General features: G+C 59.6%; 3 protein-coding genes across 4 annotated transcripts; 2 read left to right on the forward strand and 1 right to left on the reverse strand.

Moving 5' to 3' along the window:
* Nucleotides 1-80: 80 nt before the first annotated feature.
* TONSL (tonsoku like, DNA repair protein) lies at nt 81-3,196 on the forward strand (the record flags this gene model as incomplete). Its single annotated transcript, XM_034759600.1, is given in 8 exon segments — nt 81-232; nt 586-711; nt 1,425-1,593; nt 1,802-1,866; nt 2,046-2,135; nt 2,450-2,522; nt 2,627-2,790; nt 2,948-3,196. Coding segments are annotated over 8 exon segments (1,088 nt in total), but the record flags the coding sequence as incomplete, so codon positions are not given.
* A 116-nt stretch (nt 3,197-3,312) lies between these two features.
* LOC117871696 (tonsoku-like protein) lies at nt 3,313-5,098 on the forward strand. The gene is made up of 3 exons (XM_034759474.1): nt 3,313-3,468; nt 3,772-3,905; nt 4,087-5,098. Exons 1-3 carry the CDS (start codon nt 3,422-3,424, stop codon nt 4,278-4,280), a joined length of 375 nt encoding a protein of 124 aa, XP_034615365.1. The 5' UTR covers nt 3,313-3,421; the 3' UTR covers nt 4,281-5,098.
* Nucleotides 5,099-5,375: 277 nt separating this feature from the next.
* VPS28 (VPS28 subunit of ESCRT-I) lies at nt 5,376-11,012 on the reverse strand. 2 transcript variants are annotated; one of them, XM_034763767.1, is made up of 10 exons: nt 10,863-11,009; nt 10,563-10,639; nt 9,665-9,693; nt 9,297-9,334; nt 8,793-8,882; nt 8,228-8,333; nt 7,510-7,611; nt 6,623-6,676; nt 6,260-6,351; nt 5,376-5,780 (listed from the first exon to the last, which is right to left on the reverse strand). In XM_034763767.1, the coding sequence occupies exons 2-10, from the start codon at nt 10,597-10,599 to the stop codon at nt 5,663-5,665; spliced, it is 666 nt and encodes a 221-aa protein (XP_034619658.1). In that variant the 5' UTR covers nt 10,600-10,639; nt 10,863-11,009; the 3' UTR covers nt 5,376-5,662. The 2 variants fall into 2 exon arrangements, with proteins under 2 accessions (XP_034619658.1, XP_034619657.1); XM_034763766.1 differs by lacking the exon at nt 10,563-10,639 and having other exon boundaries at nt 10,863-11,012.
* Nucleotides 11,013-22,191: the final 11,179 nt, after the last annotated feature.

The following is a 22,191-nucleotide window of genomic DNA, read 5'->3' on the forward strand; positions in this document are numbered from 1 at the left end:
GCAGGGGAGGGCGGGCCGGAGGAGCGAACCCGGGGCTGGGCAGGGGAGGGCGGGCTATAGACAGTCTCTCTCCGGGCAGTTGCGTTACGCCGAGACCCTGCGGAGGCCTGAGCAGGAGCTGGCTGTGATCCACGTCTCCCTGGCTGCCACCTACGGGGACCTGAAGGAGCATGGCCGGGCCGTGCAGCACTACCAGGCCGAGCTGGCACTGCGGCGCGGGAACCCACTGGAGGTGAGGGGGGCAGCCTGGACTGTGCCCGGAGCCGCTGGCTCTGCTGTGCTTGCCTAGTGGGCATCGCCCTCGGCCCATGGAGACAGAGCCCCCCCTTCCCGCCCTCGCCCCCTGCTGGGCCCGGGTCCCCATTGCTGGGGTGGGGGAAGCTCGGCTAGCAGGCAGGGCCTGGCTAGGGCCCTACGTCTCAGGGGCAGGCAGAAGGGCCCGGGTGGCAAAGGGCTTTACCTGCCCCTGCTGGCAATGGCCCCGGTTATCCATGTGCCCCCCGGCGGGGAGGGGAGGAGCAGGGGGCCTGGGCTGGTGGCCGGCGGGCTGAGCCCAGCCCCTGACCCGTTGTCTCTGCGCCCCAGGAGGGGAAGACCTGGCTGAACATCGCCCTGGCCAGGGAGGAGGCCGGCGAAGGCTACGAGGCGCTGGAGCCCTGCTTCCGGAGCGCGCTGCAGTGTGCGGAGCGGGCCGGGGAGCCCAGACTGCAGGTGATGGGGGGGAGGGACCTGAGGTGCTCTCCAGCGCAGACTCCAGTGCTCGCCTGCAGCGCCACCTTCAGGCTGGGCAGCTGGCAGCGCCCCTATCAAGGTCCCGCAAGCCTGGGACTGAGCTGGGCATGGAACCCAGGAGTCCTGTCTCCCGGTCCCCTGCCCTAACCACTAGACCTCACTGCTGGGGCCGGCTGCCAAATGCGTCACTTTCCGGCCCACTCCTGACCCCCCCCCCCAAACATGCAGCTTGTCCTGGCTGCCCCCCCTCCTCGCTGGCACGTGCCCAGGAAGAGTCTGGTTAGCCCCCCTACCAGGGAACGCTGCGTCTCCCTTCACCCGGGAGCCCAGGCTGGACTCAGCATTGCAGAAGCCCTGGGGTGGCTGGAGGGAAGGACGTGGGGTGCTGGGGCTCTGAGCTGAAATGCGGCCAGTGCAGCTGGGACTGGACTTGTGGGGAGCCCCACATAGCCAGCGTCCCCCCTGCCCTCACTTATAGCCCTGCCTGCTGGGCCGGGGGGGCCTGGGAGCTGCCCCGATGGCCAGTGCCCCCTGCTGGGCCGGGCCAGGGCTGGGGGGGCCTGGGAGCTGCCCCGATGGCCAGTGCCCCCTGCTGGGCCGGGCCAGCTTCCCACCCCCAGCCAGGGCTCCTGCCTCCTCCCCTGGCCCCCTTCTGGGGCAGGGGGATCAGCCCATCTCCCTTTGTCCCCCAGCGGCAAATCCTGCGGCACCTTCACCCCGTGCAGCAGAAATGGGGGTGCCCCGAGGCCCGCGACACGCTGGCCAGGCTGCAGGGCTGGAGCGCAGCCGGGGACAGTGACGAGGAGGAGCTGGGGGACAGCGAGCCCCTGGAGGAGAGCGACCTGGAGCTGTCTGAGAGCGGTGAGTGGGCGGGGGAGGGGAGGGGCAGGCAGGGGGGTCCTGAGGCCTGGCAGGGGAGCAGGGCAGGAATGTGGTGGGTGGGGCTGTACCCCGCATGTGCCTTGCCTGACACGTGGGGCCCCGGTCTGCAGGGTGGGGGGCTGTATTGTAGCTGGCTTCCCCCCCCCCCCCCCAGCGCCGCGGTACCTCACCCGGGCCTGTGTTCCAGATGGGGAGGAAGACGACCTGGACGGCTACAACAAGAGCGTGCCCGGCCGGCGCCGGATCACCAAGGTGAGGCCGGGGCCTGGGGGACCATCGCTCCTGCTCCGTAATCGGGAGCCAGGCTGAGACCCCGCGGGGCTGGATCCCGGGTGGGGGCGGGGCTGCGTGGATGTCAGGGGTGATGGGCCTGGCTTCGATCCGGGGCCCCTGGGCAGTTCTGATCCCGGTGCCTCCCCTCGCCCCTGCAGTGGAACCGGCGGAACGACCGAGGCGAGACCCCGCTGCACCGAGCCTGCATCGACGGGAACCTGCGCCGGGTCCAGATCTTCCTGGAGCAGGTAGGAGATGGTCCCGGGTCGCAGGCACCGAGCCCCAGCGGGCCCCTTCCCGGTCGGCCCGCAGCCCCTGGGGCGGTGCCGGGGGCTGGGCAGCCCTGGGGAGCTGGCCCCCCATGCTCCTCCCCAGCAGTGGGCGCGTTTTAGCAGGGGCTGAAGGGATCCCGCTGGCGATGGAAGTGCTGGGGTTGGCGTGTGGTCCCGGGGGATGGGCAGGTGCACTGAGGAGAAGGGGGGGTTCACAGCTCTCCCCATCAGCACTGCCAGCCTCAACATAACCCCCATGCCTGTTCATGTCTCTTCCTTCCTGGTGTCAGGGTCACCCCCTGAACCCGCGGGATTACTGCGGCTGGACGCCCCTGCACGAGGCCTGCAACCATGGGCATCTGGGTGAGTGAGGGGGGGCAGTGGGTGGGGGCGGGAAAGTCTGGGGCAGGAGGCCAGAGGGGCCGTGTCACCGCTGCCTGGCACTAACTGCTGGCTCCTGTGCCCAGAGATCGTCCGGCTGCTGCTGGAGCGTGGTGCCTCCATCGATGACCCCGGGGGGCCGGGCTGCGAGGGGATCACCCCCCTGCACGACGCCCTCAACTGCGGCCACTTCGAGGTGGCGGAGCTGCTGCTCCAGAGGGGTGCGTCGGCGGTGCTGAGGAACGCCAAGGTGAGGGCAGGGGCTGGCACTGGGCTGGGCACACCCTGCACGGCTGTAGGGTGTATGTGTGGGGGCAGTGCCCTGTCTCCTGGGACCACGCTGGCAGTAGCGTCACCCTGAGGCCCTGCCTGCAGTGGTGCCCATGGCCTATGTCTCGCCCCCGCAGGGCCTGAGCCCGCTGGGCACCCTCCAGGAGTGGGTGAGGATGTACGGCAAAGACCTGGACCAGGAGACGCGCCAGCGCTGCCGAGCCATGGAGCGGCTGCTCAAGGAGGCCGTGGCGGGGCGAGGTGAGGCCAGGCTGGGCAGGGGGGAAGCTGAGGGGCGTCTCCGAGGGGGCAGCATTGAGTGGGCAGCGGCCCCGGCCCCAGCCCGCTCTTTCGTTTTCACCCGGTGCCCCTGGCTTTTCTGCTGAGCCCTCAGCGCAGCTCCCAGACCCGCTGGAGTCCCCAGCCCCTGGTACNCGTGACCAACTGGTGCTCCTGGTTCTCTGGGGCCATGGGGATCTCAGGCGTTCAGCGGCTCCAGGCCTTGGCTTGCAAGGAGGGTTTAGCCTCTGCCCTGTTGAGCTGGGCTGTAGCTTTGGGATCAGTTCCCCTCTGTTCCCTTCCAGGAGGGATGTGCTCTCACCCACCTGACTATGTCCGGGAACCACCTGAGTGACGAGGCTGTCGCCGAGCTGGCCAGGTAAAGGCCTGGGGGTTTGCTAGGGGGCGGACGGTTGTGGGGTATGGGTGTGCTGCTGCCTGGGAGGGGCTGTGATGTGGAGCTGAACTGGGAGCCTGAACTCTGAGCTTCCCTCTGCTGGGTCCTACCTGGAAGTGACGCCCCTCTCCCCCCCCCCCCCCCCCGATCTCCTCCACCTGGGGGCCTGTGCGCTGCTGGGTCCGTCCCTGGGGGCCACGAGTGGGCAGGGCTGTGTGCAATGCATTGTGGGGAGAAGAGTGAGGCTGGGGGCTGTTTGGCTCACTTGTTCCCTCTTGGTCCCAGGTGCCTCCCGGTTTGTCCAGCTTTGGTCTCGCTGGATTTGTCTGCAAACCCGGGGATCACCGTTGTAGGCTTGCGGACGCTTCTGTCAGCCCTGGGGGAGAGGAACCAGGGGCTCTGCTACCTCAGCCTGGCAGGTGAGGGTACGAAGGGCTCGGGGGTCCCCAAGGGCTCCAGGGAAGGGTCCTGCTTCCAGCTGATAAAGGGACGCTGGGGATCACCCAGCCTGACATCCCTGGCCCTGGGTCCTGGATTCCCTACGCACTGCGGCTGCTGCTTGTCCCTACGCTGGCACAACGGCCTCTTTCCTTCCCGCAGGCTGCAGTGTGCGAGGCCCGTTGGACAGCACCACGTGGGCCCGGGTCTCCGCCGACGTGCGTGAGTTGAGACTCTGCAGCCGGCAGCTGAGCAGGAGCGACCAGCGGGGCGTGGGCGAGTCCTGGCGCGGCCCCGCAGGCACCTCGCTGTGCACAGTCACGCAGCACCACAAGCTGTTCTGCAAGAGTGTGTGATGGGACCTGCTTGGCTCCTCCCTCAGCCAGCCCTGGAACTGCACAGCTAGCGGGACGCACGCGGGAGGCCGAGTGGGCGGCTGGCGGGTAGGAGGAAGAAGCACTGGAACTCAGCCCTGGCCCATGGGGAGAGGGTGCAGGGACCTGGCTGCTGGCGCTCATCCTGCCTTCTCCAGGTGCCTGGCGCCTTTGCAAGCTGAGAAGGGAGCTCCTGGTACCATCTTATGCAAAGGCAGCAGGACCCTGCACACTGCCGGCTGTGTGCTGGGATCAGTGGAACTCCCTGCAGATCAACAGCCTCTGCTGTGTCCAAAGGAGGCAGCGAGGTACCTGGCCTGCACTGCTCCTAGAGTGATGGTGGGAATTCCTAGTGCACCGCGCGAGTGATCACTTCGTCTCCCCCAGCCGCTTTCACGCCGGAGTAACGGAACCCTGGGGGCTGGGTTGTGTTTTTTCCTGGCACAGTCACTGCCCTGGAGCAAGTTCTGAAGGTCACTGCCTGGGGAAACCAGCATCTAAGACTGACTGAGGCCGAAGGCTCCCCCGCTCCATTCCTCTGGGAGCCTGCCTCGGGGTGGGGGGGTGTTAATATTTTATGTCCTCTTTAATAATCTTTCTGTAATCCAGTCCTGGGGGAGGTATTCACACTCACCCCAGGCTGCAGGGGTTCTGGCCCTACCCTTCCACTGGCCCCTCGGGCTAGTTCAGACATTACAGGTTATTTATTGACTGTCCAGTGCTTTCCTGGGAGCACAGGGCCTGCTGCTCACGGCCGGTGGGGCATTGATTAACCATGGTAAATAAAGTGCTGCATTCCACCCGCTCTGCTCCGCTCACAGCTCCCCACCCACAGGGTGACGCAGGGTTTCTCTGTTACACAAACAGGGCTGTGGCTCTCCCAGGGAGCAGGACCCTCTCCCCCTCCACCAGGCCAGCTGCTCCCTGCTCTTTGGAGCCTGGCAGGTTCTGGTTCTGCCCCTACAGACAGGAGCCAGCCTTGAGCCCCGGCTGCAGTGCCTGGGAAATGTGACCCAGCTGGGCTATTGTCTGGTCCCTGCATCAGACCCCCGCGCCAAGCACCACACCACACACGAGCCGCAGCGGGAGGGGCTTTATTCACGCAGGTTTGTACAGATCTGCCCGCTGCTCGCAGACCAGGCAGGGCCTGCCTGTGCTCCGGCTGGAGGAGCACCATTCACACGGACAGCCCCAAGCGCTAATGCCCCTCCCAAGGGGGAGGGGCGGGGGACAGCATGGACAAACCCCACCACCCATGACCTCCTGCCCCCAGCACCTGCCCAAGCCCTGAGCGCTATACGTGCAGCGGGGCTCTCAGGAGAAGGGCAGCTGGAACCACCACTCCAGGGGGCGCCGGGCCGGGCTCAGGAGTGCAGGAAGCGGTTGAAGGCGTTGTAGGCCGATTCCAAATCAAACACCATCTGGCGCACTTGGGAGTCATCCAGCTCGTCGGAGGCAGACATCCCGCTCAGCGTCTGCAGCCTGCCAGGGAAGAGTCAGAGGGGGGTCCAGCCAAGAGACTCCTCCCACCCAGGGCAGGAAGAAGGTGCTTCACAAGGTGACTGCGTGAGGGCTGCAGCCGGTGCTGCACTAGCAGGGGCCATTAAAAACAGACCCAGCCCTCTACAGCGCTGAGCTGGGGAGAGCCAGGATCTCCCTGGGGCTCCTCCGGCCCCTGCCCAACGCCCAGCTGGGCCAGAGGAGAAAAAGCATAACATGCCCCTGGTTGGAGCCACGGCTGGCAGGGCTGGTGCCACAGATCGTCTTACCATGAGCCCAACCCCGGGGTGCCCTGACCTCCCACGGCATAGGGAGTGCCACAAGCCTGCCTGCAAAGCAGCCCTCCTCAGCCCGGTGGGTGGAACCGCCCTCTCAGTTCTGCACAAGACCCACGGGGGGGCAAGGCTGGGTCAGGCCCCCCCATCCCCTCTGCTTGAGCGAGCAGAGGGAGCCATACTCACCACTGGTTCACTTTCTGTCGCCCCTCGAAGTCAGGGGGCAGGTTGCTCATGCGGTTCATTGTCTCCATCAGCTCCCGCAGGTCTGGCTGGATCTGGGGGCACAAACACATGCAGCCTGAGCCTTTCCTGCCCCCGGCCCCAGGACTGGCTGGGAAAACCAGGCAGGAATCTCCTCTCCACGCAGCCAGGTGCTGATCCCGTCCCATGGCAATTAGCTTGGCAGAGAGTCACAGCCCGTGGCCCTGCGGGCTGTTCCCCTTCCCTCTCCTGGGCCCAGGAGGAGATGGCTTGTGAAGCCAGCCAGGTTGCAGGCTCCAGGGAGAGTTCTCAGGGACTCAGCCTGGCTGTCTCCCCCAGTCTCACCTCATCCATGGCTCGGATCTCCAGGCGCAGCTTATCCATCACCGTGATGAAAAGCTGGAAGAGAGAAGAGACACCTCAGCAAAGGCCTGGAACCCTGGGGAATGGCACCTGACAACCCCTGCCCTCCTAGGACAGCCCCCTGAGTGGGGGGGTGCCTAATGGAGGCCGGGGGAGGCAAAATCTTCCCAAACCGCTCACCACCAGGGTGGAGCGGGAGGGGGACAGTGGCAGATTTGAGGCCCCTGGAAAAATCTCCCCCCCACCATGGCCCTGGGGCTGGAGGAACTCTCACTCCCTGCCCCCCCAGGGTGTTGGGGGAAGGGGGGGGACACGGACAGGGCTGGCAGTCGCCTAGGGCGCTAACATTTGGGAGGCGGCGACCACAGCAGCCGGATTTTCAGCTGCCCCGGTCGTCAGCAGTATTTCAGGGGCAGGACCTTCCGCTGCCTCTGTTGAGGGCAGCATTTTGGAGGCGGGACCTTCCGCCGCCTAGGGCGGCAAAAAAGCTGGTGACGCTCCTGGGTATGGAATGGGGCAGGGCCATGGGCAGGGCTGCAAGTGGAAGGGATGGAACAGGGGAGGGGCTCCAGGCTCAGAGCTTGACCCAAGCAAGGGATAAACTCTCAGCCCCAGCCCCACCCACGGGGGCAGAGAGGCCAAGCTCTTAGCCCTACCCCACCCAGGGAGCTGTGAGCAGGGGTGTGGCCTTGCCCCTAAGAGGCAGACCAGGGGACTAGCCTCCCCAAGGGGAAGCTTCACCCGCCACCCCTGCCCTTGAGAATTGGCCTGTCTAGACACGCAGGGCAGGCTAGACCCGGCCCGGCCCCAGAAACACTGGGTACAGGCATTACAACGCACGCAGCCCCTCGCCATGGGCGGGAACGTACAGAGACGATGTCGGCAATGCAGCGGTTCAGGTTGCCCTTGTCATCCTTGATGGTGATTGGACGATCCTCCTTGATCCTCTCCATGGCCAGCGGGCAGTCGAGCTGCAGGAGATAGGACAGTCACCCCAAGCCCTGGGGAAGCTCGGCATGGGGGATGGGAGGGTCACAGCGAGCCCCGGGAGAGCTCGGCCCGGGGGACAGGGATAAAACCCCCAAAAAAGCAACATTTCCCTGGGAAAGCTTCCAAGCACGGGACGGGGGTTCCACACCCGTGCTGACCTGGGGGAGGAGAGTACCTTCAGTGCAGGCCCTGGTCAGTAAGCTGGGGAGTGTGTGAACTCACTGCCTGTCTGTAATCCAGGCGAACCGGTTAGAGTAATTCACCACTGGAACAATTTGCCCCAGGTCATGGTGGATTCTCCAGCACTGATGATTTTAAATCCAGACGGACTGCGTTTCTAACAGCTCTGCTCTGGGAATGACTTGGGGCAGGGCTCTGGCCTGTGTTACACAGGAGGTCGGATGGGATGGTCGCACTGGTCCCTTCTGCCCTTGGAATAAACGAATCTATGCAGGATTTCTCTCTTCCCCCTCTGGCGAGTGGAGTCTAACCCAGTCAGCAGCGGTACATCTAGGACTGCAGCCCCCTGTTCTAGGGGTCCCTGAGATTCCCATCTCAGTACCCCCATAAGCTGGAGTGCCAGGGAACTTAACTCACCCGGAACTTGCGGCAGAATTCATCGATGGAGCCGATCTCGGAACCCTGCACCTGTTTGAAGGCAGCTTTGTACTGGACCAGGAGCCGGGAGCAGGCTGCAGTGTACCTGGGGCGGGGAAGAGGATACGGAGTAAGAACAGCCGCAAACAGCCAGAGCTGCTGATGCCAAGCAGGAGGGGGACACTGAGGCTGGGGACATAAAATAAGCAAGCAGCTTCCTTAGGAGGAGATGAGTTCACCTACGTAACTGCCCCCAGGGCAGGGGAGCAGCCCCAAGGCCTGAAACTGGAGACCCCCTCCGGATGGAACAACACTGCCTGGCCCCAGGAAGGGGAGGGGGGCATGAGCCAGGGGGGATTGATCAGCTGTTTTGATGATTTTCTGAGCCCCCCCCAGAGGAAACATCCCCTCCCCAGCGTGTCTCCAGGGTCTTGGGGAGCAGAAGTCACTCCGCTCCACTCAGTAATGACGCACCCAGAGGGAGACATCCCTGCTGAGGAATCCCATGCGCTCGGCTCCCCGCCAACCCAGGAGAGTCCAGGCTGGAAAGAAGAGCAGGACTCACTCGTTGGGAGAGACACAGTCCTTGATGTAAGCTTTCTCCAGAGCCTGCATCGTCTTCACCACTGCAAACAGCTCAGCCATGTTATCATACCTGAAACCAGAGGGCAGAAGCCTGTGAGGGCGCACAGGCCGCGGCCGCCCGCCCTCACACCCTTTGTGATACACCCCCTCCCACGCCCCCAGGAACAGCACAAAGGCTCTAGCGCTTCAAGGCCAAGGGGGACCACTCGCTTTTTCCAGAGATGACATTTCCACCTACTCCTTCTTCCTTGGACACAGCCTGCACTGGCCAATGGCAGAGACAGGACAAAAGGGCTCTCGGATCTTTTCTGGCTTGGCAGGGGCAGGACACCAGAATAGAGAGCTCCCTGCACCGTCAGCCCCTGCATCTTCAGAGCAAGGATCTCACTGCAGACAGCAGCTCGAACTCCCGGTACACGCACGCCAACACAGAACTGCGTGCACGGGACCCACAGGAAACCCATTCCACTGGGGATGGACTCACTTTTCTCGCTCCCGTGCATTCTTATACAGCTTCACCTCCTGCAAGGACAGCAGACACACACAGCACGTCAGGCAATGTCACAGCCTCTGAACTGAAATCTATGCACACAGGCTGGGGGTTGGGGGACGGGGACACAGCTGACAGATATGGAATCTCCTGCATCCTCTCCAAGGGGCAGAGGAGACGGGTTCCAGAAGAACCCCTACCGGGATGGAGATTAGGGGCTGCCTGGGGTCCCTGGATGCCCCAGGACTGAGGGGTGTGCATCCATCTGCAGAGCACAAACCCAACTTACGCTGGAAGGTCTTTCTGCCTCCTGTGCCAGAGACAGAGCAAGGAGGGGACACGACAAGGCACGTGCTACTCACCTCGTACAGTTCCGGCTTATTCCCTGGGGCTGAAAAAGAGGGAAACCCGTGAACAGCAGTAGCCCCAAGGGCTTTCCAGCCATTCTCACATTGACACTTCTTCCTGGTCACCCTGTGTTACCAAGGCCAGTGTGGCAGCTCCTCACCCCGCTAGCTGCTGGGCGACTGCTACCCAGGAACCCTACGACCCGCCTCAGGACCCCGAAGGCCAGCAGAGACTCTTCCAGCCCTGCACCTCCTGCTGGCCACCAGCCATTGCTCCAAGCCAGGGACCCAGGAACAGTCCAAAGGGGAGAATCACAGAGATTCGGAGCCGGAAGGGACCTCGAGAGGCCATCGAATCCAGCCCCCTGCACCGAGGTCGGGCCGAGACCATCCCCGACAGGGGTCTGTCCAGCCTGGTCTGAAAAATCTCCAGTGATGGGGATCCCACAGCCCCCCCGGGCCGCCTGGCCAGAGCTTAACTCCGCCGGGAGCTGGACACCCGTTCCCAAGCTCCAACCGAGCCCTCGGTGGCTGCCCCTTAGGCCCATTGCGGCCCGTCCTAGGTGCGGCGGCCACGGACAACCAGCCGTCCGGGAGCCGCAGAAACCTCCAGGCGGGCGCGGGCCACGTGCGCCCCACACGGCCCTGGCAAGGCCCCTCGCTCCTGCCCCACAGGTAGCTTCGGGGGGGGGGGGGGGGCCGACCCCTTTCACGCGTGTTCCCCTCCCGGCCAGGGCCGGGCCTGGGGGATCCTGGGGGCCGGGCGCCCCTGCCCCGGGCCGAGCGGGCACTTGGCGAGCGCGGCGCTGGCTCCAGCCCGCAGGGGCCGGGGCGGCACAGCCGGGCCTAGCCCGCGGGAGCGCTGCGGAGCGGCCGGGCCCGTCCCCTGCCCGGGGCTCGGGGTTCAACTCACCTCCCAGGCCGGGAGCCGCGGGGATCCCGTGAAACATCCTGGCGGGCGGCGGGCGGGCGGCGCTCCCCGGGGAGCCTCTGCGGGGCAGAGAGACGCGTTAGCGCCGGGACCCCAGCCCAGCCCGGCCCGGCCCGGGACCCCAGCCCAGCCCGGCCCGGCCCGGCCCCACGGCGAGGGGCGCGGCCAGCCCCGGCACACCCCGGGGGGGTGACAACCCCGGGCCCCCCAGCGACCCCACGGCCCGGCCGCGGGTAACGAGCAGCTTCACCCCCGCGGGGTCCGGCCGCCGCCCCGACCCACCTGCCGCGGCCGGGCTCCTTCCTGCGGGCCGTTCGCTCGCTCGCTCGCTCGCTTCCTGGAAAATGGCGTCGGCGCCCATCGGGCGCTCGGGACTCCACTCGCCGGGCCTAGCGGCCCATCGGGCGCTCGGGGCTCGGCCCGGCTGCCTGGGGCTCGGCGGGCGGGCAGTGGGAGTGGGCGAGGCGCGGGGCGGGGCCTCCGTGAGCGAAGCGGGAAAGGCGCGCGCGCGCTGGGCGGGAAGGGGGAGGTTCGAAGGCGGCGTCTCGAGGACAGCCGAGAGCCCCGCCCCCTCCCCCCGACCTGAGGCGGAGGCTGTCCGGTCGGTCCTGCTGACCGGACCCGGTTACTGGGTCACCAGAACCCGCGGGGGAGACGCCTGAGGCATGTCTGACCGGGCCGGGCTCCGGCCGCTCCCTGCGCCGGCTCTGCAGCGCCCATTGGCTGCACCTCGGCCGAGGAGCCCGGCTGGCGGGGAGCTGAGCCGCCCCTGACCTGGCTCCCGGGCCCCTCCCTGCTCGTTAGCCCCCCCCCCGTCCCTCCCACACGGCCGATGGAAAGGCGCTGACGGTATTGTGGGTCCCACCGTGGTCAAAGGGGGCCGAGCCGCCGGCTAGGCCATGGGAGCCACCAGTGGAAAAGTTACGCTCTGCTCCGTGTCGCCCTGTTCGTCTGGAGCATGTGCTATAAACGTGGGAGCGCTGCCGCTCAACCCTGTCCTGTTCTGGGCGATACCCCCCGACACAGCGCCCCGGATGGGCCACCGACAGGCTAGACGGACGGTACTGATGCCAATCAGCTGTGCGCTGAACCCATTGGGAGAAGCCGGGGGCTACCTCTGGGTCAGCAGGACATGCCTGGACTCCAAGAGCTTTTCCATGCCCGCGTGCTGCAAGCTTGGGTTTGGTTTGGACAGAGGATGCACAAGTCATGTGGCAAAGGCTATAAAAAGGCAGCAAGGAGCCTGGTGGCACCTTAAAGACTAACAGATTTATTTGGACATAAGCTTTCGTGGGTAAAAACCTCACTTCTTGGGATGCATAGAGTGAAAGTTACAGATGCAGGCATTATATACTGACCCATGGAGAGCAGGGAGTTACTTCACAAGTGGAGAACCAGTATTGACAGGGCCAATTCAATCAGGGTGGATGTAGTCCACTCCCGATAATAGATGAGGAGGTATCAATTCCAGGAGAGGAAAAGCTGCTTCTGTAATGAGCCAGCCACTCCCAATCCCTATTCAAGCCCAGATTAATGGTGTTAAATTTGCAAATGAATTTTAGTTCTGCTGTTTCTCTTTGAAGTCTGTTTCTGAAGTTTTTTTTGTTCAATGATAGTGACTTTTAAATCTGTAATAGAATGACCAGGGAGATGGAAGTGTTCACCTACTGGCTTGTGTATGTTACCATTCCTGATGTCCGATTTGTGTCCATTTATTCTTTTGCGGAAGGACTGTCCGGTTTGGCCAATGTACATGGCAGAGGGGCATTGCTGGCACATGATGGCATATATAACATTAGTGGATGTACAGGTGAATGAGCCCTTGATGGTGTGGCTGATGTGGTTGGGTCCTCTGATGGTGTCACCAGAGTAGATATGGGGACAGAGTAGGCAACGAGGTTTGCTACAGGGCTTGGTTCCTGGATTGGTGTTTCTGTGGTGTGGTGTGTAGTTGCTGGTGAGTATTTGCTTCAGGTTGGGGGGGTTGTCTGTAAGCGAGGACTGGCCTGCCTCCCAAGGTCTGTGAGAGTGAGGGATCATTTTCCAGGATAGGTTGTAGATTGTGGATAATGCGCTGGAGAGGTTTTAGCTGGGGGCTGTATGTGATGGCCAGTGGTGTTCTGTTGTTGTCCTTGTTGGGCCTGTCCTGTAGTAGGTGATTTCTGGGTACCCGTCTTGCTCTGTCAATCTGTTTCCTCACTTCCCCAGGTGGGTATTGTAGTTTTACGAATGCTTGATAAAGATCTTGTAGGTTTTTGTCTCTGTCTGAGGGGTTGGAGCAAATTTGGTTGTATCTTAGGGCTTGGCTGTAGACAATGGATCGTGTGATGTGTCTTGGATGGAAGCTGGAGGCATGTAGGTAAGTGTAGCGGTCAGTAGTTTCCGGTATAGGGTGGTGTTTATGTGACCATCACTTATTTGCACTGTAGTGTTCAGGAAGTGGATCTCTTGTGTGGACTGGTCCAGGCTGAGGTTGATGGTGGGGTTGAAATTGTGGAATTCTTCAAGGGCCTCCTTTCCGTGGGTCCATATGATGAAGATGTCATCAATGTAGCACAAGTAGAGGAGGGGCACTAGGGGATGAGAGCTGAGGAAGCGTTGTTCTATGTCAGCCATAAAAATATTGGCATACTGTGGGGCCATGCGGGTACCCATAGCAGTGCCGCTGACTTGAAGGTATAAGTTCTCCCCAAATCTGAAGTGGTTGTGGGTGAGGACAGAGTCACAAAGCTCAGCCACCAGGCGTGCTGTGGCCTCATCAGGGATACTGTTCCTGACAGCTTGTAGTCCATCCTCATGTGGAATATTGGTGTAAAGTGCTTCTACATCCATGGTGGCCAGGATGGTGTTTTCAGGAAGAACAGCAATGCATTGTAGTTTCCTCAGGAAGTCGGTGGTGTCTCGAAGATAGCTGGGAGTGCTGGTAGCATAGGGTCTGAGGAGAGTGTCCAAATAGCCAGATAATCCTGCTGTCAGAGTACCAATGCCTGAGATGATGGGACGCTGCATCGTCTCCATTTTGTCCTCAATCCTGCTTCTCATCCCTGGAGTCGCTTCTCTACAGCCTGAGGCTTTGAACAAAGGACTGATAGATCCGTCCAAGCTGTGGATGTGTTCCAGAGGGGCTTTACAAAACCAGTGCTGCTAAGACCTGCTGTAACTTCAGAGTCCATATATGTCTATATCGGAATGCTTTGACCATTTAACAACTCTCATCCTTCTTTTCTTCAGTATCTAAAACTAAAAGTTTAGTTTAAAATAAAAGAATTGGCTGGCAGCATGGTATTTTGGGTAAGATCCAAACTACAGTTGCAGTAGAATCTCAGTTATGAACACCAGAGATACAAACTGGTCAACCACACACCTCACTTGGAACCGGAAATACTCAATCAGGCAGCAGCAGAGACCAAAGGGGGAAAAAAGCAAATGCAATAATGTGTTAAATGTAAACTACTAAAAAAAGGGGAAATTTAATTTTTTTTTACAAGGTAAGGAAATTTTGTGCTTGTTTCATTTAAATTAAGTTGGTTAAAAGCCGCTTTTTTTCTTCTGCATAATAAAGTTTCAAAGCTGTGTTAAGTCAATGTTCAGTTGTAAACTTTTGAAAGAACCATAACATTTTGGTCAGAGTTCCGAACATTTCAAAGTTACAATGTCCATTCCCAAGGTGTTTGTAACTCCGAGGTTCTACAGTAGTAAACACTACGCTCGGCTGATGCCGCAACTCATGGTGTCGGATGCTATCAGGCAGCCAAGGGATATCTACATAGAACACATCACCGGACATTGGCAGTACCAGGAGGGATGAGCTGAGATGCCGAGGAGAAGCGCAGTCGGGTAAGTAACTCAAATACTTTCCTGATAGGTTGTCCATTTTGAAGGGGGGGGGGGAGGGGAAACAGTCCATCCTAAATTCTCAATTACTGAGGGACAATCTTCACAAAGCTTTCCCCCACCAACTCTCTGTATAACTTTTTTCATGAGTAATGTACCCGAATACATGGATGCTAGATAACTAAACTGTATTCTTAAATTCATTCACCTAAATTTGGGTTATTGCTGATTATGCAATATATGTATCTGATGACTTTATCCACAAACCCAAAGTTTGTTTTTAATCTAAGCACTATACCCAGATGTACAGACAGTCTTGTCTCAACCTATGTGTTATATAATTTTTTTTAACATTAGCTTTAATAAAAAAAATTAAATTTGATCTGGTAATGTGGCTGGCCCTTTGGAAATCAGAAGAACATTTTGTATAGTGAATAGAGTTTTAAATAACTTCTCACTTTACTGGACCTATTTGCTAATTGGGAGTCAAACTGGAATGCAATAAAGGGAGCTATATTTCTTTTTTTTCAGCTTCTTGATAACCAGTGTGGGGGGTCAGGAGCACTGTTTGTGACTGGTTGGTGAGTCTAACTACAGTGTTAACCACCAGTCTTTGGGAGAATCTGCTCTCCTTTTTGCTGCCTGCCCCGATCTTGGCATTTCCAGTGTGGACTACCCAAGGCACCTCGGGTCATTAACCATTGGAAAAAGTGTACCAAGCATAGTGATAGATTCTCCATTAGAAACTTTTAAATCAAGATTGAATCAAAGCATATCTTTCAGAAAACCACCAAACAGGAATCAATTCATGGAAGTCTTATGGCCTGTTATACAGGAAGTGAGACTAGATGATCACAGTGACTATTCCAGCCTGTGCTGGTGGGAGGAGTGAGGGGCAAACTGGCCTACAGCAGCCCAGCATAGGATGGGTCATGTGACCTTTCTCTCCCCATCCCCTCTCACCCCCTGTGCCAAACTCAGCTTGGCCCCAGGAATGTTTGGCCCAATGTGTCTGAGGGAGGCTGGGCCTGGAAATTGGGGCCAGGCTGATAGCCTGTTAGTCTCTTCCCTAGCCTTACAGATGCCACTGCATGTTTCCTATATGGCCCTCCTTTGCTGGCAACCCAGCATGTCCGTATCTTATCAAACTCTCTGGGGATTTGCAGGGAAGGGTTGAGGGGGTTCCCTAGCTCGTGGCTTTTTGCCCTGTTAGGTCACGATTCCTACAGAGGACAGCTCACTTATTTACCAGATCAGCTGTTGGAGTCACCAGTGTTTAGTTGTTGGCTGCATGTGTGTGTTCCCAGTGTATGCTGTCCCAGCGCTGCTTTGACAGCTGACACAGCAGATCTCATTCAAACTGCCCACAAAGACCACAAGGCTTGGTTTGTAGCAAAGGCACCCAGCCAGACTGATTGTCAACAAACCACTTTATTTGCACTGGATACGTGTTAAAGTACACTCAGTACACGTATGCTCGTGACAGTGGACCAGCTCAGTGAATGACCGGACTTTCCACTTCCCCCTCGGCCAGACAAAGACACATACGCTGTGACCACTCTTTTATACACTGATACAAACAAGTTACATGTTGCCCCTCCGACGTAGTTAGTTACCACTCTTTGCCTGTATGTATTGGTTCGATCAAAACATCTTTATCCATCACACTGTCATCCTGACCTTATCTTTAGGAGGGGTCAACATGTCCTTGTTATCTTTGGGGAATACTTGGTATTGGGGTGTTCTGGTACCACCCTTCTGGAATGTCTTTATGGGAGTGTCCTGGGCGTAGCACTTCTTAGGAATGTGTATATTTTTGCAATACCAGCCCTGTTCTTGCCAAGTTCCGTGAACTTGCAGGCAGGCATGTTTTCCAACAGGGCCTGACTGCTGCTCACAGCCTTGACTTTTGCTCACTTCGCTTTATGTTAGCAAGGCTTGACCACTATTTTAGTTGAACCCTTATATCAGGCCTCATGTTTCAGGATGTCGTGGGGTAGGCACACCCCATCCCCACTTGGGGCAGGGCAGGGTTGTGATACCACTGCTGCTACGGTCTCCCTGACAGTCTTTAGGCTCAAAGTGGTATGGCCCAGAGGCCGGAGACTGTGTAGCAGCCCTTGCGTTCAGGCCAGCGCGGGCCAGAGTCCATGTAACAGCCCTCAGGTACAGGGTTATACTGAGGCAGCAGTTGGAGCATGGTTTGAGGGGTGGGACTTCCGCTGCCCATAGTGTGGGGTTAACCCTCTTTTGTCCAGTACAGGGTATCCTCACACCGTCTCTTTCTACTACAACACAATGTGTCAAAGTGGGGGTTTTCCCTTGTTATGTTGTATGTGAGCCTATGTGAGTTTTACTGTTTTGTATGAATACTGTGTGTGCCTCAGTTTCCCTGTGTGCTGCACCGCCTCGGTGGGGGGAACAGGGGTGTGGGACTTTGGCTGAGACCCTCTAGGGCAGGTGAGGCTGCTGCAGCTGTCTGCACATGAGCTATGGCCGGTGCCCTTCGTAACCTGAGACCCGGAAGGGGGATGCAACCGGGTGACACTTTGCCCGGAAGCGAGCAATGGGGGTGTCGGAGGTTAGGTCGCTAGGCAGTCTGCTTGGGGGGCCTGGAAGAGGGGGAGTTAAGGGCGTCTGGCCCAGGACTCCCCAAGATGGACTTGGCTGAAAGTCACTGATTTCTGGGCTAATAAGTTCTGTTCCTCGCTGTGATCCTGTCGGCGAATAAACCTATTTTCCCAGCTGGCTGAGCGTCACGTCTGACTGCGGAGTTGGGGGGCAGGGCCCTCTGGCTGCCCCAGGACCCCGCCTGGGCGGACTCGCTGCGGGAAGCGCATGGTGTGGAAGGGGATGTGGATGCTCCGAGGCCGGATCCAGGAAAATCAAAGCGGTGGAAGCTTCTTGCCCCGGCGACAGTCTGCTCCGAGAGAGGAGGCTCCCTCAGAGTCCTGCCTGGCTTCATATGGAGCAGTTCCAGAGCATTGCCCGGGGACGCCGTACACACCTAGGTTCCAAATTCCCCAGGAAACCTTGGATGTGGCTGTCCCCTCGCATACTACACGGTAATGCCACTGCGCAGTGACTTACCTGGCATGCACGAGAAGAGAACCAGGGCCCTCGCTTTCCCCTTCACAGAGGTAGCTCCCACAGTGCGCTGGGTGCTGCACAAGCCCCCAGAAGGGCACCATCCCTGCCCCCAGAAGCTTACTATGTGAGCAGGGAAAGGGGAGGTGTGTGTGTGTGTGTGTGTGTCACACACACCGGATGAGGAGTCCACTCAGGAGTTAGCCACTGCAAACATTGTGCAGTGTCTTCATTGAATCACAGAAAAGCAGGGCTGGAAGGGACCTTGAGAGGCCATCGACTCCTCGCCCCCAAACACACACACACACACACATGCCGAGGCAGGCCCAAGTAAACCTAAACCATCCCTGACAAGTGTTTGTCCAGCCTGTTCTTAAAAGCCTCTAATGCTGGGGATTCCACAACCTCCCTTGGAAACCTCTTCCAGAGCTTAGAAAGCTTTTCCTAATATCTAACCTAAATCTGCCTTCCTGCCGATTCAGCCTATTACTTCTTGCCTTATCTTCAGTGCCATGGAGAACAATTGATCCCCCTCCTCTTCGGAACATATTTGAAGACTTATCAGATCTCACCTCAGTCTGCTTTTCTCAAGACTAAACATGCCCAGTTTTTTAACCTTTCCTCATTGGTCAGGCTTTCTAAACCTTTGATCGTTTTTGTAGCTCTCTTCTGGAATTCCTCCAATGTATCTACAGCTAAAGTGCGGTGCTCGGAACTGGGCACACTTCTCCTGCTGAGGATTCAGCAGGGCCGAGCAGAGCAGAACAGTTACCTCATATGTTTTACAACCCTAGAACAAGACTAGTCTTTTCTGCAACTGCATCACACTCTTGGTCATATTCAATTTGTGATCCACTATAACCCCCAGACCCTGTTCACCACCTAGCTGGTTATTCCCCATTTCATAGATGTGCACTTCATTTTTCCTACCTAAGAGCAGTACTTTGCACTTGTTTTATTAAAATTTCATCTTGTTGATTTCAGACCAATTCTCTAATTTGTCAAGGTCCTTTTGAATTCTAATCCTGGTCTCCAAAGGGCTTGCAGCCCCTCCCAGCATAGTGTCATCCACACATTTTCTAAGCACACTCTCCACTCCATTATCCAAGTTGTTAATGAACATACTGAATAGTGCTGACCCCTGCAGGACCCCACTAGCTCGGCCCTCTCAGTTGGACAGTTAACCATTGACAACTACTCTTTGAGTACCGTCTTTGAGCCAGCTGTGGTCCTACCTTCTAGTAATTTAATCTAAACCACATTTCCCGAGTTTGTTTGAGAATGTCATATGGGACTGCGTCAAAAGCCTTCCCAAAATCAAGAGATAGTGCGTCTACAGCTTCCCCCCACCCACTAGGCCAGTAACCCGGTCAAAGAAGGAAATGAGGTTGGTTGGCATGATCTGTTCTTGGCAAATGCATGTTGGCTATTTCTTATCCCCCTGTGTCCTCTAGGTGCTCACACATTGCTGGGCGGGGGCAGCTTATTCCTGCACTAGGAAGGTAACCCCCTTCCTCCCTTCACGCTAGGCCAAGGTTTAGAGCACCGTCGGCCAGCTGGATCGAGAGGGGTGCAGTGCTCCAGCCAGGCAGCCCCGAACCCTCTCGAGGCACATGGCAGCTTCTGCACTCCCTGCCTTGCCCGCCCGCTGAGGTAGGGCCTGCCTGTACAGGCAGGGCTGGGCCTTCTGTACATGGTTGGCACCAGCTGAGCCTACGTCTGCCATAGTCCCTCAGGTCTGTGCTCTGGGGTGCCTGATCCCATCCCTACATGCGCCCCCTGCCCCACTGCTGCCGGGGCCCAATCATCCTCCCTGCCTGCTAACACCTGTCTGGGGCTGAACCCAGAGCTGGAGTAACCTCCCCAGTTCAGGACTGGAAGCCAGTTCTAGAGACAGCCCATGGCATGTCCCACAGGGGAGGCCCACATTGCAATACCCACACTGGCCATCGGGCGGCACTGTTACACTACTGGATTAGGCACCCAAGTGTCACTGGTGGAGTAAGGAAGCCCCATTCCCCTGGCTGTGAATGGGGGGGATCTTTGGAGTCCAGGGGTCCGGGCAGCCCAGCAAGTCCCTCCAGCCCCATTCCTAAATGGGGAGGGGTGGGCAGAGGGACTCTGGGGCACCCCCTCCCGAGGGAGGTGATGGGGGGCATAAACGATGAGATTTGCAGGGCCTGCCAGGTCAGCTGGGACCGGTGCCAGGCTCTGTCTCTGTAGAGGCCCCCGGCGCCCAAGGGGGGATTGGGAGTGTGGTGGCGGAAGGCTGCATTCCACCGGGGGGCCCAGAGCAGTGCGGTGGAAGGGTTAACCTGCCCCCACCCTGCTGTGTTTCAGGCAGGCCTCCTGGGACAGGCAGAGGGTGGCGGGAACGCCAGGCGTATGAGGTCTCTGAGGTCCCTTGCCCTGGGGTGCACACGGGCACTTCCCCCTCCCCCAGGAATCACGCACATGGTGGAGCAGGGATCAGAGCCCGCCCATGTCTCTGTCTCACAAACACGCCCAGACACACACAGGCATGTGTTCCACAACGCCAGCCCCAGGGAACCCTGGTGAAACAGCCCAGCAGGCTGATGTGTGTCGCCGCTCCCTACCACAGGTTTCCTGGGACCTGGTGGCTCTTGGACTGTGCTGCTGGGGCTCCCGCCGGCTGCGCAATGTGGGGTTCTCTAGCGCACGTTGGAGCGACCTGGGTCCCTTCGTGCTTCGCTCCTCCAGAACCGAGCTGTCCGTGGGGCCCAGGACAGAAATACAAGGGTTAAAGCCAGACCCCGTGAGCTCATCTGCCTGGCTAGTAACATCCCCCTGCCTCGGGAATTGCCCTCTCTACTAGTCCGGCTCTGGGCTCCCCTCTGCCTGCTATGAAAGGGCAAAGGAGATGCTGATTAGTTCTTGTGCCTGGAGCCTCCTCAGGCCCCGTAATAACCCACCTGCGGGAGAGCCTGCAGTGTCTCTTTGAGAGAGAGGGGAGGGGGGCCAGGAGCCACAGATCAGCACTGCCCCCCCATGCACACACACGCACAATGAACTTGTGCATGGAAGGCTCCCTTGGCATTACCCCTCCACTCTCCGGTGGAGCGGCAGAGGGAGCCTGGCATGAGCCCAGGGCACAGCTTGGCGAAGGGCTCCGTCTCCGTCCATGTAGCTGTGGTGGCTGCGAGGTCGCCTTTCCCGCTGGGACGTGTGCCGGGGCAGGGCATGGCCCAAGCAGGCAGCTCCTGTCTGATCACTGGACAGGCCACCTGCCCCGGGGGTCTGCCCAGGCCTGGCCTGCCCCCAGACTCACCCCGCATGCCTGCTTCTCAGCCAGAGCGCTGAGCAGGTACCTTGTGCTGCATCGAGCGGGGGCAGTGTGAGAATCCCTGCGGTACGGGGGCGCGGGGAGAGGCACAGACAGAACACCTGGCTCCCCCATTCTGGTCTAGAGCGAGGGCTGGGAGTCAGGACTCCTGGGTTCTAGTCATGTCTCTGGAGGGGAAGGCGTTCTAGTGGGTACAGAGGGGCGGCTGGGCACCAGGACTCCTGGGTTCTACACATGTCGCTGCCACCAACTCACTGTGTGGCTCCGGGAGACCTGTGGTCCTGCTCTGTGCCTCAGTTTCCCCATCTGTAAAACTGCCTCACCTCGTGGGAGGCCTGAGGCGGAATTAGCCAACGTTTGCCAAGCCTCTGGTGGCCCTGCGTGGAAGCTGCACCAGACACATACGGTGTGTTACGCTGCCTGATCCCAGAGCCCACCCTGCAGTCCAGCCTTTGGGCTACAGTGGGCGGGCACGACGCCCGCTCAGCAGTTCAGTTCATGGTCCCCTGCTCCTGCACAGCTGTGGTGTCTGACTGATCTCAGAGGCACCCAGGCACCTGGGACTGGCCTGGGGTTTTCCCCTTCGAGTGCAGCTCTCCAGCACTTCCTCCCCACGGAGCGGGAATCTCAGCCCTTGCTCCGCCCAGGCTTTGTGCTTGGCAGGGGTGAGCCCACTCTGGCCCAGGGCCCAGCTGCAGCCACAAAACCTCTGGCTGAAACACTTTCCCACAGCACAGCCGGGTCTGTGCTCCGCATTGGCAGGGGGCCGAAGTCAGGAGAGGGGCCCTGGGGCATCCAGGCCAGGTTGAGCGAACGCAGGGCGCTGGAGTTATGCACTGGCTTTGGCAGTGTGCACTGGCGCCCTCTCGGGGCTGGGCTGGCAGAGGGGATAAGGGATGTACTACTAGTAGCAGCTGAGGGAGATCCCCTGGAACTCAAGTGACAGGCCCTGTGATTTGGAGCCAAGCCCCCACTCCTGCCCTGCTGCAGGCCCCCTGCCGCCTCTGGGCTCACTGCACACCAGGCTCAGATCCCCGCTCCCCGTCCACCCCAGGCAGACACCTCTCCCCCATCTGCTATCCCCCTCACTGACCCCTTCCTCTCCTGTCCCCAGGCCAGCACCCCAGCCACAGGGCCCGGGCCCAGGTTCTCCAAGGCCCTGTGTGTGGCTCTCTCTGACCCGCCTCCCTGGGCAGCCCTGGGCCGCGGCCAACTCCAGCTCCTGTCTGGCTCCTTGGTGGAGCCACATTGTCTCCGTGCAGCCTGCCTGCCCACAGACAATGAGCCCCGTCTCGGGCCCCATGGCTGGCGGCCTCGCTGGGGCTGGGGACGTGGTGCCCTTCCCGCTGCGCCTGGCCCTGCGAATTACGGCGTGAATGGCTGGGG

This window comes from Trachemys scripta, chromosome 2 (genome assembly GCF_013100865.1).
Source record: "Trachemys scripta elegans isolate TJP31775 chromosome 2, CAS_Tse_1.0, whole genome shotgun sequence".
Taxonomy (NCBI): Eukaryota; Metazoa; Chordata; order Testudines; family Emydidae; genus Trachemys; species Trachemys scripta.

Bases quoted from the DNA above. Each gene is read 5' to 3' on its own strand.
- LOC117871696 (XM_034759474.1), top strand. From the start codon at position 3,422: ATGTCCGGGAACCACCTGAGTGACGAGGCTGTCGCCGAGCTGGCCAG. The intron at 3,469-3,771 runs GTAAAGGCCTGG...TCTTGGTCCCAG, and splicing joins GCTGTCGCCGAGCTGGCCAG to GTGCCTCCCGGTTTGTCCAG. The intron at 3,906-4,086 runs GTGAGGGTACGA...TCCTTCCCGCAG, and splicing joins CTGCTACCTCAGCCTGGCAG to GCTGCAGTGTGCGAGGCCCG.
- VPS28 (XM_034763766.1), bottom strand. From the start codon at position 10,941: ATGGGCGCCGACGCCATTTTCCAGGAAGCGAGCGAGCGAGCGAGCGAA. The intron at 9,694-10,862 runs GTGGGTCGGGGC...CCTCTTTTTCAG, and splicing joins AAGGAGCCCGGCCGCGGCAG to CCCCAGGGAATAAGCCGGAA. The intron at 8,883-9,296 runs GTGAGTCCATCC...CTCTGGTTTCAG, and splicing joins AATGCACGGGAGCGAGAAAA to GTATGATAACATGGCTGAGC.